This window comes from Muntiacus reevesi, chromosome 4 (assembly GCF_963930625.1).
Source record: "Muntiacus reevesi chromosome 4, mMunRee1.1, whole genome shotgun sequence".
NCBI classification, from domain to species: Eukaryota; Metazoa; Chordata; class Mammalia; order Artiodactyla; family Cervidae; genus Muntiacus; species Muntiacus reevesi.
The window spans coordinates 74102300-74116881 of NC_089252.1; the positions used below are offsets into that span (position 1 = coordinate 74102300).

Below are 14582 nucleotides of genomic sequence, written 5' to 3' on the forward strand. Positions count from 1 at the left end.
GTAAAATTCCTAGATTGTAGCATTGTCAGTACTCTGGTTGTGATATAATTTTACAAAATGTTACTGTCAGGTAAATGGTATATGGAATCTCTGTTATTTCTTACATCTGCATATGATTATCTACACATAATTAACCACAGTGATCTCAATTCAAAAAACAGCTTTAAAATGTAAATATAGTTTTCAATTAATTCAATCCCAGAGCAAAAAACTGCTCTGAGTCTTTTTCTCTTACGTTAGGGTAACATAGAGCCAAGATGAGTTTAAAATGTAGCCTGGTTGTCTTTCTTTCCAGGAAAGCAAAGGACCTAGTCCTTTGAGGAGAGCTAGGGTGGGCATTAGCTGGCCCTGGAGTCAGCACAGCACAGGTTTCAGCATAGCGGCCTTTTGCCCGCTGATGCCCCGGCTTGCCATACTCTTCTAGAGGGAGCTGACTGGACAGCCTCTGGGTCTTGTCTGCACCGTTGCAGAGCATCACAGCCGTGCATCATGAAAACCAGCTCCTGTCTGCACCATAGGATTCTGCACTTAAGAGTTTCTTGTGACATCGAGCTGATGAACTGCTTAGAGCAATTTGAGCTAGACTCCATCTCCATCAAGTTAAATTCTGGTTTTAACCAACCCTGTACATTTGCCTTGCTTTTCCTCCAGCCAGCGGCCAGAGGGTTTCTGCCATAAAGCGCTGGGTGGAGAGGCCGGCAGAAGAACCCTCCCCCATCCTGGCTCAGAGGGCCCTGTTTTGGGAGGGTTTCAGATTTGGAACCAGATTTCAGGTCTCTTCCTTAAACTAGAAAATCATTCCAACAGATCCGATTTCTCTGAGCTCACCCGCTAGGATGATCTCTGCTTGCATTTATAAAATATTTAGAGACCTATTGCTTTCCAGCTGCAATTAGCCATTAGTGATGCTACTGAGTTTGGTTAGAAATACACTTCAATTCCCAAAGGCCTTGCCTGGGCTGTGACTGCAAGTGGGTTGTTGCGAAAGCTGACCTAAGTCTTTTACTCTTAAAAGAATTATTTGTTAGAGTCTTAGTTATGAGGAATTACTAACAAGTTATTATTTGGCCCTATGTGGCTGGTGTCAAAAAATTTTATACTTTGACTCTAAATCCATTTGCTTTCATTCCTTCCTCCTCAGAATAAAACCCATGCTACCTTCACGGTATTTAGACTACAAATCATTTCCTTGCCAATGATTTAAAATAAAACAACCCTGAGATTTTTCTGGAAACTAAAGCCTTCTGTCAGTGCACACCCTTTTTCCCCAAAGGAAAAACAAAGACATAGTCCTGAAGTGGCCTGGAGGCAGCCTCTTAAGACCTCTTAAACAAATGGCATATGTTATGAAATACCCTGTGTATGAGTGTGTGTGTGTGGATTAAAAAAAAAAAGATCTATCACCCTGGTTTTCATGGTTTGGAAACTAATTGCAGAGCCTTAGAATTTAGGCCATTTGGGGAAGAGGAGGCTGGGCCATTATGAAATTATCAGCTAAGACTGTTTAATAATTGATACCAAGAATTGCTTTGGAAAGGACCCACTGTGTCCACGTGCGTGGGTCTGTATAGAAAGTGGGGTCTAGATCTTAGGGCTCTTTCTGGCGGTTTATATATCACTCACTGTGCTGCTGACCCACTTTGGTTTGCTGACCGGATAGTAGGTCAGACCCCTTTCCACTCCAGCGCCTTGCTCTCAGCAACACCCCCGCGTGTGCACGTGCGGATGTGCATGCACACACACACACATATGCAGTGTCAAGGCTTTGCAGTGATTAGTAGACCCCTGTCCCCTCACCCCACACAGCTCTGGCATCAAACCCAGTGGGGCTGAACCTGGCCAAACCAACTGCCCTTTGTACTCACGACAACATAAGTTAGAGCCACTTTTTTGGGTGGGTCATTTGTTTGGCAGACTTGTAGCATCAGTAGTCACATGGTCATTTTTATTTCTTGCAGTTTTATGTGCTGAACGAGTTGGCCAGATGACTAAAACATATAATGACATAGATGCTGTAACTCGGCTTCTTGAGGAGGTAAGTGATTCGGGGAAAGGCAAAAAGAGTCGTTTATAACTGACTGATTATAATTTATATCGATTAAAGCAGACATTACTATTTTTCTTGGTGAAGAGTGTCAGAAATTGAGCCCTCTCCGAGTATGATTCCAGTGGCTTTTATTTTTTGAGCTGGTAGCTGTGTTGGCTTTAGTCACTGTAATTTTGTACAAGATATTTTGGATTTTAAAAGGAATGTATTAATAATGGAATAGGGTAACATTTATATACTTGCTATAGAATACCCAGTTGACGTTTTATAAACTCTTAAAATATATACTAATGATATATGTTAAATGTATATAAAAATGTCAGAAAAAAAGACATCATTATCCATATCTTTGTAATGTTTTTGTTGTGTTGTACTGTGTTTTTACTTAGTCAGGTTAAGGGAATGTTACTATGCAGTGTCGGCATGGAAATAGCCAAAACAAGCTTCGCAAGAAAAATTTAGGAAACTTACTTAGGATCAGATGAGCTGCAGGCATTTTAGAGACTATGGTTTTCTCAACTTCTTCTCAGCATCCTGTTGACATTTGCGAATTAAGGTGCTCTGATGGTCTCTAGAGGCAGATGAGTATACTATGTGTATCCCCACACCTAGAACAGGCCAGAACATGGTAGGTTCTCAGTATTTGCTGAATAAATGCCTATCTTTAAAACTTCTTCCGCTTTCCCCACAAAATCAGGCCTCAAATGCAGAGATTTTAACTTTTAGATCCTGGTTTATGCTCTGGAATCTAGCACGATAGGAGTCATGTGACTATTCATTAGCCCTTCTAGAGGAGTAGAGTAGAAAGATATGAGGGACACAGAAACCCTCGTTTTCAGCCAGTGGCAGGACAAAGCAACAGGGTGGGACCTGAGGTTTTGTTCTTGGGTTGGGGACGGTCTTTTCACCCCATTTTTCATGTCTCTCTCTCTCCCTGGGCTCTTCCCTTCTGTACACCCAGGTTTTTCCTACCTGTTCCGAGGATGGGATGCTTCTGATCCACCCCCATGCCCCATTCCTGAGGGCCCACCTCCCCGGGTACCCACTTCCCTCTCATTCTCCTGAAGGCCACCCCCTGGTAGATCCACTGGGGCTGACACAGAGCAGGAGTGGAGACCCACTTGACCACCTGCATGTCAGGAAAATCCCAGATTTCTCAGTCCCAAATAAGTGAGATTAGATGTTCTGGCTGTGTGACAGGACCCTTGCTGAGGCATTTTAGGGGCACCAGCCCCCTGGTGGGTCTCCAATTGCATCTGTCTGAGCAGCTTGTAGGCTAACTCGGTCAACATCACCAACTTTCGAAAATGGTTTTCACAGCCCCCTTTCTGCTGCGTCCATTTTCCCCAGCAGCGCCCTGTTTCTGAATCCACTGCTCACCCCACACCCAGTCAGTCTTCTGAAGGTGCTCCTGTGTCTGTGCTTTATTATTTTTTTCCCAAGGCTACTACCATGGCTCCTGGAGCCCTGGCATGAGATTTTGAGTTTTCTCCCTTTCTTCTCTGCAACTGCCACCCTCCCAAACCCTCTGTAATCACCTGGCCCAGCCCCAAACCCGACACTCAGAACTCCTTGGCGTGGCATTCAAGGCCATCCATTTAACCACATTCCTGAATCCTCTTCTTTACTCTTCCCCGGTACCTGCCTCCTTCTCTCCTACCTGTGACCTTTTGCACCGTCTGGCCCCTCTGTCTCTTCCTGCCTCTGAATGTCATGCTACAGGGCTCACTGGGGACCTCTGAAGCTGCCACACACCCCAGCCACAGGTAGTCCGTGCCCCCACCTGCCCTGAGTTTGTAAGCTATCCTGTTGTTCTGTTTGCTTTTTCTTCCAGCTGCGTTGGTTAGAAGTTTCTCCAAGGCGGGAACCCTGTTGATTTCCTTCTCCATTTTAATCTTGGAAATGACAGGCCTTAGATAAATGCCTGCCTCTGTGGTCATGCTTATTCATAAGGGTGAACTTTGAGAATTAGCTGTTGTAGTGCATCATCTCATTAATTCTACGCTAGTTCTCAGAAGTAGATGCCATTGCTGCCCCATCCTGCAGTGAAGGGACCTACTCTTGAGAGAACAGAAGATGTCCACGTAGTACAGCTGTCTTCCAGCCTGGGCCCTTAACCACTGTGGCCCTGTTGCTTTTGGCTGTAGCTGTTTATTGCCATGTTTATTTAGTTCTGGAGAGTATGGTTAGTTGATTGTCAATGAGACATTTTTACTTTAAAAACATGAACTGGGTGACTTTTTTTTTTTAATGGGATGCTACTTCAGTGAGTGTCCAGGGCCCATGGTTCCTGGCTCCTGATGAGTGTGAGCTGGCAGGGCTGGGTGAGGCTTTCACAGGGCCAGACCCATCTCTGCTTGGATGTTTGAGGATCGTGTTCAGAGGAGACTGGGACTCCAGCCCTGTGTTTAGATTCTGGTCATCAACAATTCACAGCTAATTTCCTAAATGAGTGTCACTGTATAAAAAATATGTTTTCATGGTTTTAAAAAATTTTGGGGGGTTGTTGAAAAGAATATTTTTGGGGCAGTTTCTTCAGGTGGCTCTTTGCTCTGCCCTCTTTGTTTTATTTTTAGCAACTTCCCCTGGCCATGGTCTGGGTGCATCAGTGTGTTTTATATACAACGCCATTCCTGTCCTTCTCCTGATAAGAATCATATCTGAGTTGCCGCCTTTCTTTGGAACTAGGCAGGGTTTCCTGGTTAAAGTCTGATTGTCCCAGTCACGTGGCAGCTGTCCCATGCTGCACTCTTCCTGGCTTTGGTGCTGTTTCTTTGGGTTTTGCACGCCTGCCACGTGCAGATGGGGTACCAGCAGGATCTGCATAGGATGCCACGCACAGCCCTCAGCCGGCCCGAAGATTTTGCTTCTCATTGAAGAGGAAGAGGATTCTGCGGCTTGCCCTGGCTTGCTACTGCTCGGAATTTACCTTTGGGCAACGCTGCCTCCTCCCCAGTTACGGAGAGGGTTATTCTGGGGGCTCCTTAGTCATGCTTTTCATCCTTAAGTGGGTGAATGAGATGAGTCAACTGCTCAGTGTGGGAAGCAGGCTATTCTCCATCTCCGGGGCCATCCCAGGCAGCTCATTGGTAAATGGGGCCGAGACGCAAATCACAGTCTTTTAAATTTTCAGGAAAACTTTGATGTAGATAGGGAGTAGAGAGAGCCAGATTGAACCCCACCTGGCTGCCATCTCCTGGGGAATCTAAGAACCAGTTATTTTAATATCTTATTTCCAAGGGTCACAGTGTGTTTACAGTTCCATTTTTCTCACTGTAGTTGGCTCCAGCGGTCATCTCCTACCTGTTTTCCTGGTTTTAGAAGTAAATATTTATCATGTGTTGGCTGGCTGTAAGAAATGAGACTCTTTCATTCCTGAAATTCTTAAAGAGAAGCCCAGCCAACCTTTTGCCTGAGAAAAACCGGAGACCTTCTCACAACCTTTTTGTGTAAGGTTTTCATTTCATCTCTGAATATTTTTGTTGTAACTTCCTTTTTTTTCCCCAGCAGAGCATTTTATTTATGTTACTGTGAAGATTAGATTTGGGGTGTAGACGGAGTGAGAGTCGTCCCTTTAGTAGGGCAAGGAAGCCTTGGGTCTGAGGTTTGGGGTGTATCAGCATAGGTTGGGAGGGCTGGGGGGCTTTGTAGATGAGCCCACCCCCACTTATTTCCTTCCCCTGCCTGCTCCCCATTCCTCTTGGGTTCTGGCTTCTGTGTGCCGTGGGAAGCCTTCGGCGTCCTTCATGTGCTCAGCAGTGCCTTGCTGAGCTTGTCTTTATCCATTATGATTTTGGCTTGATTTGTTTGCACTGAAATCTGTGTATGAAATGTCTGTGTGCACAGGATCTTAGCAGCTTGGATGCGTGACGGCAACAACACAGAACAGTAGACAGTGAGCCGTAGAGCATAAAACACCTGCTGGGTATTCAGTCTGAGGGCTTGTTCTAGTAGAGAGGTTTAATAGACTGGAGTGAGAGTTATGGAGACCATGATTTTGGGCAGTGGGGGGCTACAGTTTTCACTGAGACGTAGCCAGCTGAAGGGCTTCCCAGGTGGCTCAGCAGTTAAAGAATCCACCTGACAAGCAGGAGACCCGGGTTCAATCCCTGGATCAGGAATATTTCCTGGAGAAGGAAATGGGAACCCACTCCAGTATTCTTGGGAAATCTCATGGATAGAGGAGCCTGGCGTGTTGCGGTCCATGGGGTCGCAAAAGAAAGACGTGACTTGGCATCTAAACAACAGCAGCCAGTGCAAGCCACCTGTACTAGTTGGTAATTTGGGGGCAGCCTCTGGAGAAGTGGGTTCCCTCACACAATCTCTATGGGTCGTTTCCTGCTGGTGCCAATTATGCACAACTGTTGCGTCTGACAAATGATAAAGGGCCACTGAGATAAGGACTCTGCTTTGATGTGGAAGCCAGTGCAGATGAATGCACAGAGAGAGGGGCATCTCGGTTGATTGGGCAAACTCACTGGTCCCCTTTGTTCCCTGGGAGGGCAGGACGGGGAGGCACAGATGGGGAAGGAGTTGGATGAATCTATGACTCACTTGACATGACCCCCAGCTGTCTTCTGGGACAGTAGTGGCAGCAGTTACAGGTTTCAGGACCATGGAAGACTTAGGGGAGAGAGACCATCGTTTGTGTAAGAGCTCCAGGGAGTTAAATCACTATTGGATCCAGTACCCCCAAACTATGCTTTGCTCATAATTCATCGAAACTCCCATGATGAGCGAAGGAAGGTGTGTTACTATTCCATTGCATGAAATAATTTGGTGGGTATGAAAAAAGTTGGAAATAAAAGCTGCATTTTGAAAAGTCTTACAACTCAATGAACCATAAAGCTGGAAGATGCTTTGAAAGGGTCTTTCAGCTAGTCTGCCCCTCCACCCGTCCTTTTCTCACAGACAAGGGAACCAGGACCCAGGGATGTTCAACCAGAATCCAGACTCTCATATTACAGGGTAGAACAGTTCACATGAAGCAGCTAAACTTTGGATGGATAGCTACTCTAAGAAATGCCTCTTAGGTTGTAGGTAAATACGTGACAAGTGACATTTAAACATGAGATAATAACCTTCCTTCATGGAATGCACCTTGGTATGTCAGTTCTGTGCTGTTGAATGTCGTTTGAAACAAAATGTCAGTTGCCATGACTAGAATGATTCTCAACCTACGGATATTTATAATCTGTGTTTGGAAAGAATGGATCTAGAGGATCCTTGTTAAGTGTAAACCATAAGGTCACTCGGTTATCAGAAGCTAGGACTCCTCCCCAGCTTTTTTCTGCTCAAAACTACATGTCCCTGGTCTTCTGCTTTTTTAAACCAAATGAGCAGAATAATTAGCATAGACTTCTAAAAGGTTTTCACTTTCCAGAGTTCTCCTCCCCATGCCAACCTGTAAGTGAGCAAATGAATCTACACATAGTGGCCAGTGGTTTCATCAGCAAGGATCAATAAGTCTGCATTTGGTGATGGCATCCACCCCACTGTGTCCACTGTCAGAGGCCAGCTTTCCTCCCATAAATGCAGCTGGACCTTCATATGCCACTAAAGATTTTCCTCCGTGCATTGCTGTGCCCTAAATGTCAGCTGCTGAGCTAACAGAAAATTCTGTGCCTGCAACGGTCTTTGTTTCTGAAGTAGGGTGATTTTATGCATTATTTCTCCATTCTTAGAGCTGTTTCTTTAAAAAAATAAAGTCTAAGTAACCATAAGTTTTAAAAAAAAACTGTATTCTATTTTAGAGTCACTTTAAATATTTTTGTTGCATACGCAGTGAATCTAAGGAACTCAGTAAATTCCATCTTAACTTAAGTATGCCAAAGAGGCTGCCTTGGCTATTTTAGCACACTTGGAATTTCTGGATTCACTCATTCATCCCGTAAATAGCTCCCAAGTGTTTCCCTCTGCTGGGCACTCATAAGACTATAGCCCAGCCCACAGGTGGGAAGACAGGTTATCAAGTGATTACACAGAGACCCAAAGCAGTTGCATAGAAAGGTTTTGGGAAGCACGTTTTTTTCCCTGCAGGAAGAGACTTGTTTTCATAAGATTGGAAGGTTCCCTTTCATTGTTTGGGGTCCGTGTCACTGAGTGAGCTGCTCTTTGAACTTGTATCAGAGGCCAGTGCATGGACGGTGAATCAGTAATCCATTGTTATTGCTAAACACCCTTGTTTTCTTTCATTGACATGGAGTCCTGTGGGCTCCTGCCTGATGCATGGGTTTTCTCAATTTCTGTTCTCACTTCTGCCTCTCACAGAAAGAGCGGGATCTAGAGTTGGCTGCTCGGATTGGCCAGTCGTTGCTGAAGAAGAACAAGACTCTAACCGAGAGGAACGAGCTGCTGGAGGAGCAGGTGGAGCATATCAGGGAGGAGGTGAGGCGCTGGCGGCCTCTGCAGGAGCAGCCGTCTGCAGGGCCTTGGGTGCCGTGGGTACAGCCGAAGAAAGTGATGCTAGAACAGGCTCCTGTTGGGAAAAGCCCAGCCCAGACACAGAGGGCCGACTTTCTGCCATCTCTTCTGATCATTTGTCCCTTTTGACAATGAGGACAGGATGGCCCAAGCTGGACCTGCCCTCATGTGGTCAGTAGACCCACAGTATGGACCAGTCACAGTCCCTATCCTCCAAGAGTTCAGATCACCCTGTGGGCTGAGAAAGGCACTCAGAGCTTTGGTGATAGCGCACACAGGCTATTCCAGCAAGGAGTGGGGCTCCCTGAGCCGGGGTGGGTGTGGGTGGGTGGAGAAGGAACCTCAGCTGGAGGCCAGCCATGCTGCAGAGCGAGGCAGTGATGGCCCCTTCGTCAGTACAGTAGTATAATTTTGTGTTTGTAAAACAAAACCAAAAGTAGCCCATTGTTTTCATGGTAGAAACCCTACCATTTCAATGATACAAATCTCGGCTGGTGTCATCAGCCCCCATCATTGTGAACAATTTGTGTGGAACTTGGGGCTGAGGTCACAGCAGAGCAGCCCTGGTTTTCCAGCAGGGATGTGGTGTGGATGGAGGAGGAAGGCTGCAGACTCAGGTGGGGTTGCTGCAACAAGAGTAAGAAACTTAGAATCAGGTCCCGCTTCGGTAGCGTCTTTGCCATCATCTTAACTATCCTTTGAACAGGGCATTTGAACTGTGAGGACTCTGATTTGCTTTCCTTCTTCTCATTTCTTCTCCCTTATTTTCTATCAGAAACTTTCTTAGTGGGAGGGGATGCCCTCGTGCATGTCCCTAAGATGTACTGAGACCTGTTCCTCATTAAAGCTATTCCCAGCTATTGTCTCAGTTTAATCATCATTTCATATGATGAAATAGAGTAGCCACCAGGTAAGAAAAAGTTTTTTAAGGGTTTACTGTCATTTTTATTGATTTTTCTTCTTCCACTTTTATTGAGATACAATTGACATACAGCATTGTATAAAGACAGGTTTTAGTCCCGGGTTCTCTTTAAAAAGATGATGAGGTAGCTTGTTTGCAGGGTAGGAGTAGAGACGCAGAAAGTTTAGAAAATGAACTTGTGAACACAGTGGGGGAAGGAGAGGGTGGGATGAACTGAGAGAGTAGCCCTGAAACATATACATTACCATGCGTAAACCAGATAGCTAGTGAGAAGCCGCTGTGTAGCACAGGGAACTTCGTTCGCTGCTCTGTGATGACCTAAAGGGGTGGGGTGGGGAGTGGGGTGGACGGAAGGCTCAGGAGGGAGGGGATATATGTATACATATAGCTGATTCATGTTGTTGTATGGCAGAAACCAACACCACGTTGTAAAGCAATTATCCCCCAGTGAAAAATTTCTTAAAAATAGAAAAAATGAAAAAAGATGATGAGGTAGGATACTGATAAGGTATAAGAAATAAAGTTAACCCTTGCTTCCCCAGCCTCCAGCATCTTGATCTGAATCCCCCTTCTTCCACATATGAGAGGTTAGCCCACCCCGCTCCTTGGCCCCCTCTGAGCAGAGACATGCCGTCAGAAACTAGGAAATGGTCACCTATTGCCCTCACGTGCTGTTTCTCCACATTGCTACCCTTGCTTGGGGCTTCCTCACCTTTCACAGAATACATCCTGCCCTATGAGGGTGGAAGTGCCTTTCTTTCCTTTGGGGAACCCTGGACTTTGAAAACTGATTTCCTTTGGCACATCATTAAATGATGTCTAGGTGTTGAAGCTGAAGCTTTGAAGCACATAAAACTGACTTTACCACAGAAGATAATATATATTTACTGTGTTATGTAGGAAAAGTTGGAATCAGCTATAGAACCCAAATCAAATTCGAAACAAGAAAGAATGAAAACAATTACAATTCTTATGCTGGTTGCCTATTCATCAGTGCTGAATAGTGAAAGGGCAGGTGAACAATTTTATGACCCGGGTTTGTTTACTTTAAACCTGAAGTATAAATAAGTGTGATTTGTCGAACCATGCCTGCAGTAGTTGGTATGGCCAGTTCCTAATGGTTGCCTCTTTTATTCCTGTATCTGGAATTTCTGTCTTGTAAGCATTGAGTGCAAAGCAAGATTTGGCCATTCTTGGCCAGAATTCCCATGAGGGTGTAGCAGTCACAACATGGGGCTGTGAGATTTTCCAGGTGGAAGAACAAGGGCCGACCAGCTTGCTGCCCACCTAGCTAGCTGCCCACCCAGAGCTGGCTTTGCCAGGTTCCTGATCTGAGGTGGGATTTGCTTTGGGCAGAAGTAAATGACTTCCTTCATTTGATAACGTGGTCCACCTCTCTGGGCGTCTTCCCAGTTGTCATCTGTTTACTTGCAAAGCCCATATGCTGTCTCGTCCCCCCACCCCCACCCCATCCATCATTCTAGCACCTTCTCGTCCCCTCTCACCTCTTCTCCATACCAAAGTAAAAACTACAAATTTAAGTGGAGGGGTTTTTTTGCCGCAAAGTAATTGATCGTATGTTTCTTAAATAGGATCAGACTCAACCCTTTGTTTTCCTTGAATAGCACAAAATCAGTGATGTGCCTTCACTTTGAATGAGGAATTTTAAAATACTGTCACTGGGCAGGAAGTGTTTAAGCATGAGTGGGGATGCCGTCTCGTTTGGAGAGTGTGTGATGGGCCTTGACTGGGTCTGTGCAGGTGTCGCAGCTCCGGCATGAACTGTCCATGAAGGACGAGTTGCTTCAGTTCTACACCAGCGCCGCGGAGGAGAGTGAGCCGGAATCTGTGTGCTCCACCCCGTAAGTCACCCAGGGCCTGTCTCCAGAGGCCGGAGCCCCGCTGGCTGTGCTCCGTGACCTTGGAGTTGCCCAGACAGGGTCACCTTCACTGGCAGCACGAGCCGGCTGCCCTCGGCCTCCTCCAGGCCAAGCATCTGAGTGCCTCAGGCAGACTGATTTTCCTTTTCTGATGGGATTTTAGTTTTCCTCTTCCTGGGTCTTTCTGACAGCTTAGTTGTCAGTGTAGATTGATTAGGCTTGACTGTGAATGAGTAACATGCTGGGCTCTGCTGTTGGAGGGAATACGGGTGCCAGCAGTGCCGTGGGGGGTTTTTGGGGCCCTCTTCTCTGTCAGCAGAGTCTCCTGTAAGGAACATGAACTCTAGAGCCCAATGACCTGAGTTCAGATCTTGGCTCTGGGGCTCACTGCTGTGTGCTCATGGCCAAGTTACTTAACCTCTCTGCTTGTTTCCTCATTGGTAAAATGGGGATAATAATAGTAACTTATTATTATATAATAATAATTATAGTTATTATTTATTATAATTATACTTATTATAGTTCGTAGGGCTGTGAGCACTGAATGAGTTCATACATGTAGGGTACTTAAAATAGTACGTGACAGACAGAAGGCATCCCAGAGTTGTGCAGGCTTGAAATAGAGTTGGTTCCCCAGAAATCTGAGGCAAAGTGGCAGCCAAGGGTTGGGATGCGGGACTGAAGTGAGGTGAGCCTGTGCTGTTTTCCTGGGGGTGAGGGAGAGGCCTGATGCATCACTGTCACACCCACACCCGCCTGAGCTTTCCTTGAAAGCCCCCCTCCGGGTGCTGTGTGGTTTGCCAGGTGGTGGGAGGAAGTGTCTCCCTCCCTAGGAAGTGGACTTTCTCCCCCAGGTTGAAGAGGAACGAGTCGTCCTCCTCCGTCCAGAATTACTTCCATCTGGATTCTCTGCAGAAGAAGCTGAAGGACCTTGAAGAGGAGAACGTTGTACTTCGATCCGAGGTGAAGTGCACTCTCTGCCAGGGTGGTGGCCCCGCGTGCTTACCTGGCGAGTACAGCCGTGATTACAGCCCTGCCACTCTCAAGGGTGACGGTCTGTGGAAGGGCTCTCTGGCCCTGGGTCACAGCCACACCAAGTGCCCAGCAGGCATGCCTCATTTATGAGCCAGGCAGCACACACCATCCTGGTTGCAGCAGACAGACAGGTGAATTGTGCAGTGTGAGGATGGGTAAGAGTGGCAAACCCTCCACCTTCGCAGTTAGGGCAAAAGCTCCTGGAAGGTGGGGCCTTGCTCTGGTGGTCTCCAGCTCAGATGTAGAAACAGCTTGGAGGCCTGGTGTGAGAGCCTTGTGCTTATGCTACTGCAGGTCAGATGTGCTCAAAGGAAATAGTACTTGGGAACTTGGAGACATATTTCTTAGACAGCTAACTTGAAAAGGTTGAGCCGAAGCAACTTGGGAACTCATGTTTTTGAGTATTTCTGATTGGCTAGTCACTGTGGTGGGTACTTTGCCTGCTTTCTTTAAAAAAAAAAAAAAGTCTTTATAACAAGGCTGGAAAAACCTTGGGAAAACGAGGACCCAGGCTGCTAGGTATTTTGATTGCCCAAGATGTTGCAAATTAGTGAACAGTAAAGCCAGGATTTATAAGTTTCTGTGACTCCAAACCCACATAATTTCACTTTACCTACTGCCCCTATCCAGAAACACAGATGCATGGGGATTTAGTGTTTTTTGTTTAATTATCAGTGAGCTTATGCTCTCCAGCCAGAGGTTGGTTCAGCCCTGTTTATCAGGCCCTTGGTTTGTCAAGTTTGAGCTGCAAGCTCACCTAAGCTGGCCCAGGGCTCCCCAAAGTTCCTCAATATGGCAGACCACCTTTCACTTTGAACTTGCCCCACTTGTTGCAAAGAGCCTCATGTCTGGGCTTAACAAGATGCTCTTATGCCTGAGAAAAGGGTCATGCCTCTTAGCCCTCACCTCTTTCAGCCCCTCATTTACTGATAAGAGACATAAACCCAGAGTGATCAAGAGGGTTACCCAAGCTTTCTCTGCCAAATAGAAGCTGAACCAGCAGCCGAACCAAGACTCCAGTCCAGTTTTCCCCATTCTGAGTTCCAGCATCCACCCTAAGTAGATGCCCTGGCCCCAGGCACATGGTGATCGGTCCCTCTGTTGAAGTCATCACCTAAAGCAAGCAGAGGGAATCTGATCCCACTCACAGACTGTGACTCCTCCACCTAGCTTTCAGGATGGTGATGTCTCTGGGGCCAGGACCTGAGAGCTCAGAGATACCTCTCTACCCGTGGCATTTTCTTAGAGCCTTCATATCTCTGTCTTCCCTCCTTTACACCCAGGAGCGACGCCATACAGAGTCCAGGCATAGCTCCTAGGTCTCTGAACTTTAATGTGTTCATATTGTGTCTTGTTTTGGCTCAGCTGAAAACAGCAGGACAGATTCCCACTTGTGAGCCTCAGAGGACCTCACCTAGCACATAGCAGGTGTGATAATTGTTAGTCCTTCTTATTGTGGGGCTTATCCTTAGAATGCCCACTGTAGGCAGGGATGTGTCATAGGCTCTTTTGGGTCACAGAGGGATCCACGACTGTGAGCCCGGACAGACACACACGAATAGACAGGTGGACTGATAGAGGGGCTCGAAGCTTTAGCGACTGCTTTGTGTGGTGCCCTCAGGCAGTTGGGATGACTTTCTGTATCTGAGGGCGCAGTGGGTGACAGCTGGGGAGATGCTGAGGGCAGCATTCCAGACCCAGGTTAGCCCTTGCTGCGTCACCTGGCCTGTCCAGGTGTGACTGTGGGGCCTCTGACCTGAGCCCTGTCCACAGGCCTGCCAGCTAAAGACGGAGACCATCACCTATGAAGAAAAAGAGCAGCAGCTGGTCAACGACTGTGTGAAGGAGCTGAGTATGGCCCGCCCCCTGCCACTCCTGTCCCCCAACCTTTTACTTTTCCCATCTGCCATCGTTAAGACCGGATGGATTTGCATCACTTGATAGAATGCGGTCTTCCTGCCAGCCTGGGTTCATTAGCATTTTTTTTTCCTGAATACTAGAGGCCTCCCCTGATCTTGTGTGACACCCCTCATCCTCATTTACGACAAACTGGGTGGGAGGTTGTCAAGCCATACATTCTCGGTCTTTCACCAAAATGGCTATTTAATTTTCATTTTGGCTTTCTGCAGGAATATTGGTTATTTAATGGCTAAATTAGGTCCAGCTTTAGAGTCCTGAACTGAAGGTGTGGAAAAATAACTTTCTAGTGATTTGATGTGTAAACCTTGAGGCCAGAGTTCTCAGCTTTGCAAATATTATGTGCCTTCCCCCACCC

At 46.6% G+C, this 14582-nt stretch overlaps 1 protein-coding gene across 6 annotated transcripts in view; it reads left to right on the top strand.

Annotated features, from left to right (window-relative positions):
• Positions 1 to 14582, top strand: part of TRAK1 (trafficking kinesin protein 1) — a 99049-nt gene that overhangs the window by 57601 nt on the left and 26866 nt on the right. For all 6 annotated transcript variants that reach the window (XM_065933106.1, XM_065933108.1, XM_065933102.1 and 3 more), the window contains exons 3-7: positions 1959 to 2035; positions 8318 to 8434; positions 11154 to 11254; positions 12127 to 12235; positions 14081 to 14159. In XM_065933106.1, the coding sequence (XP_065789178.1) occupies positions 1985 to 2035; positions 8318 to 8434; positions 11154 to 11254; positions 12127 to 12235; positions 14081 to 14159 (457 nt within the window). In that variant the 5' untranslated portion in view covers positions 1959 to 1984. The remainder of the gene's footprint in view (positions 1 to 1958; positions 2036 to 8317; positions 8435 to 11153; positions 11255 to 12126; positions 12236 to 14080; positions 14160 to 14582) is intronic.